Below are 3,683 nucleotides of genomic sequence, written 5' to 3' on the forward strand. Positions count from 1 at the left end.
TGAGTGTTTGGCCGTGAGTTTGGGAACAAGAAGATGGAGAAGACGAGAGGGATGGAGGCGCCACAAGAAGTGATTCTTGATAAGCCTTAAGGAATTTTCGCCACAAGATGAGTATCTTGATAAGAAAACAAGCTTGGTTGAACCAAGAACACTAGGAGGAATGCACTCACTAGCTATGGAATATTTCCAACAAAACCTGAATTGTCTCATTTCATTTTGCTTGCCATTACATATAGGGAATTCGGTTGCCCTATTGATTCTAATTGAAAGCATATTAATTTGGCATTCAAGCCTTGATTCAAACAAAGAAAACGTGTGAAATGGTATTAAAACCCTTGATGCACTCAGATTGCTCTTTCCATATATGGCAGCTTGTGTGATGATGTATCCAGCCTTTTTTAGCACAAGGTTCACCCTCCTTGATTCATCTTCAATGTCTCACGTGTAGTCTTCTTTAAAGGAGGAGTTTGCATTTGAAAATTCTTTCCTAATTGGCATACTTGTTCCTAATCTGATTTGATTTGAAAATTGGAACAAGTATGGAAACTTTCAATTTGTTTCCTTCTTTTGAGCCACACGTGCACTCTCTCTTTGGTAACCTTTTGAATTGTTTCCATAATGATGTTGCTCAATTAAGGAGATAATCTGATTTGATTTGAGGCTGATTTCCCTTGGAATTACCCCCCCCCCCCCTTCATGCTCTTGATAAGGAAAGATTTCCTTTAATTCCTTGCTGGTTGCATGCCATCTTCAAGTCCTCCCATAAGGAAAGGAATTCAAACCTGGATTACAAGTTCCTAATGGCCATTTAATAAGGTAATTTCGGCCATATTTATTTTAGATACAAAGTAATAAAAGTTCCAAAGTAAAATAGGTAACTATCAAGTTCTTAAATACTAGTGAGGGTGTTAATCCCTCACTTTATTAAATCAGCTAAAGCATGCCTTAATCAAGCCCTCCTTGGCCGTGGCCAACTTGGGGAATTTCTATGAATATGGAGCAATTGATGGGCTTGATCTCCGTGTTGGGCCTAAAGCATGCCTTAATCAAGCCCTCCTTGGCCGTGGCCAACTTGGGGAATTTCTATGAATATGGAGCAATTGATGGGCTTGATCTCCGTGTTGGGCCTTGCATCTTCAAGTACTCCTTTGCCTAAGTTGGTTTCTAAGGAACAAAACTACATGCTCACACTAATCTCCCTTTGCCTCAGGAAATTAGAGATATTGTTTTTGGTATGAAAGGCGATGGGGTTCCTAATCCTGATGGGTTTGGTAGCTGTTTCTTTTAAGAATTCTGGGATATAGTTGGTCTTGATATGTGCAACTCAGTTTCTCAATTCTTTAATCAGGAGTGGATTTTGCCTAATATGAACTCTAACTCTGTGTTTCTGATTCCTAAGTTCCCTAGAGCATATAGGATTAAAGATTTTAGACCCATTGCCCTTGCCAATTTCCAATTCAAAGTGATTACCAAGGTCTTGGATGATAGGTTGGCATCTATTGCTCCTAATACTATCTCAACTCAGCAACGAGGCTTCGTCAAAGGAAGGCATATTCAAGATTGCATCTGCATTGCCTCTAAGGCCATTAATCTGTTGGATCATAAGACTTTTGGGGAGAACCTTGTTGTTAAGTTGGACATTAGGAAAGCCTTTGATACTATTGATTGGGTTTCTTGAGTAATACTCTTCAGGCTTTTGGTTTTGATGTCAAATTCATTGGTTGGATTAATACAATCCTACATTCTGTTAAGCTCTCAATTGATGTTAATGGTCAAAATATTGGCTAATTTAGTTGTAAGAGGGGTGTTAGACAAGGAGATCCCCTTTCCCCCTTCTTTTCTTTCTAGCTGAGCATGTTTTCGGCAGGGGCATATCTAAATTGCATGTTGAGGATAAAATTCATTCATTTCTAGTCCTATCAGATCTCTACTCCTACTCATGTTCTCTATGTTGATGACATTCTCATATTCTACAAAGGGATCAAGAGGGAAATTTTGGCTTTAAATAAGCTCATTTTAAGCTATGCTCAAGCCTCTAGTCAACACATCAACCTAAGTAAGTGTAAATTCTACATTGCTCAAGCTACTACAACAAAACTTTCTAGCCTCTCTACTTGGTTGGGTTTCTCTGTGGGCAGTCTCCCATTTTCCTATCTTGGAGTTCCTATATTTAGAGGCAAGCCTATGGCCATTCATCTTCAACCAATTGCTGATAGACTTGTGAACAAGCTGACAAAGTGGAAAAGTGCCTCTCTTTCTATCATGGCCAGGGTAGAACTTGCTAGGTCTATTATTCATAGCATGTTGACTTTTAGCTTCCATGTCTATTCCTGGCCCATCTCTCTGTTGAAGTCTATTGACAAGAGCATAAGAAACTTCATCTGGTCGGGTGATATAAATACCAAAAAGTTAGTAATAGTGGCTTGGCACAAGCTTTGCACTCCTACTAAGGAAGGAGGACTGGGTCTGAGGTCCATTGCTGACATGAATCAAGTTGCTTTGCTCAAGCTAGCATGGGAAATGAAATCTTCTTCTCAGGAGTGGGCCTCTTTTTATAGAATTAGATTTTATGAAGCTAGAAGTATACAGGCTAGCTTTGTTAAGTCTTCTATATGGCCTAGTATCAAAAGATTTTGGAATTGATCACTAATAACTCAATTTGGATTTTTGGCAATGGTTCTAAAACCAACTACTGGCTAGATAATTGGCTACGAAGTCCTCTAGTTCAGACTCTAAACATTCCTCATCAACTTCACTCCTCCTTGACTGCCAAGGTAGCAGATTTCATCCACGTTCAACAGTGGACTATCCCTTCTTAGATGGCTAGTATTTATCCTACTGTCCTGAATTCAATTATCAAAATTTATGTTTCCAATAATAATCAGAAAGATCAGATAGTTTGGATACACTCTACTCATAGTGGCCTTAGTATGAAGGATGCTGATAAGTGCCAAACATACCTAAAAATCATACACTTTTATGGCACTTACCTTAAGCATAATTGAGAAAAACCAACTTAAAACAATACTTTTTGTATAAAATATCACAATTTGGTATATTTGTGTTTGTATTGCCTTTTTATGTATTTTGTAGGAAATAAAATGAAGAAAAGAAGAGAAAAGATTCATGGTCAAAAAGCAACAAAAGTCAAGAAAACCAAGATGCTCAACCAGGCAGCTAAGCGTGGAACAAGCCCCGCTGAGCTGACCTGGCCACCTGCCTGACCTGGACCAAACTGCTCAACCAGGCAGCTGAGTGGACCTGCTTAGCTGCTCACCCTAGCATCAGACTAGGCCTGGCACGGTCAGAAATATGCTTGGCACGGTCAGACACGAGCTTGGCACAAGCCAAGCTGCTCAACGGTCAAACCAAGCTGCTCGGCGGAGAACCAGACTCCTGACCAGATCAGCAAGCACCAAGCCATGAACACGGTCAGAAGCTGCTGAACAAGCAACTCAACGGTGAAGCAGTTGCGCTAGGCGGTGCTTACCAGACTTGACATAACCAACAAGCAAACCATGAAGTCATCCATGACCTCACCTCAAGTAGCCCACCATAGGCTTTTCAGAAGTAGCTCACAATAGCTGGTCTCATAGCCCACAACTAGCTTTGGTGAGTCATGCACAAGGAGGTGACTAAGCTACTTGGTCAAGGGACCAAACCCATGCTGAAGGGTTTGGTCA

The 3,683-nt window shown here is 40.4% G+C and overlaps 1 protein-coding gene across 1 annotated transcript; it reads left to right on the plus strand.

The window, feature by feature from the left end:
• LOC109361855 lies at window positions 1,092-2,643 on the plus strand. Its single transcript, XM_019607386.1, has 3 exons — window positions 1,092-1,232; window positions 1,349-1,669; window positions 1,924-2,643. Exons 1-3 carry the CDS (start codon window positions 1,092-1,094, stop codon window positions 2,641-2,643), a joined length of 1,182 nt encoding a protein of 393 aa, XP_019462931.1.

Source organism: Lupinus angustifolius, chromosome LG12, assembly GCF_001865875.1.
Source record: "Lupinus angustifolius cultivar Tanjil chromosome LG12, LupAngTanjil_v1.0, whole genome shotgun sequence".
Lineage (NCBI taxonomy): Eukaryota > Viridiplantae > Streptophyta > Magnoliopsida > Fabales > Fabaceae > Lupinus > Lupinus angustifolius.

What these genes read in the sequence shown, in the direction of transcription:
- LOC109361855 (XM_019607386.1), top strand. Translation starts at nt 1,092, where the DNA reads ATGGAGCAATTGATGGGCTTGATCTCCGTGTTGGGCCTTGCATCTTCA. An exon ending in AATTAGAGATATTGTTTTTG is followed by an intron (nt 1,233 to 1,348) that starts GTATGAAAGGCG and finishes TTCTTTAATCAG; the next exon opens with GAGTGGATTTTGCCTAATAT. An exon ending in CCTTTGATACTATTGATTGG is followed by an intron (nt 1,670 to 1,923) that starts GTTTCTTGAGTA and finishes TAGTCCTATCAG; the next exon opens with ATCTCTACTCCTACTCATGT.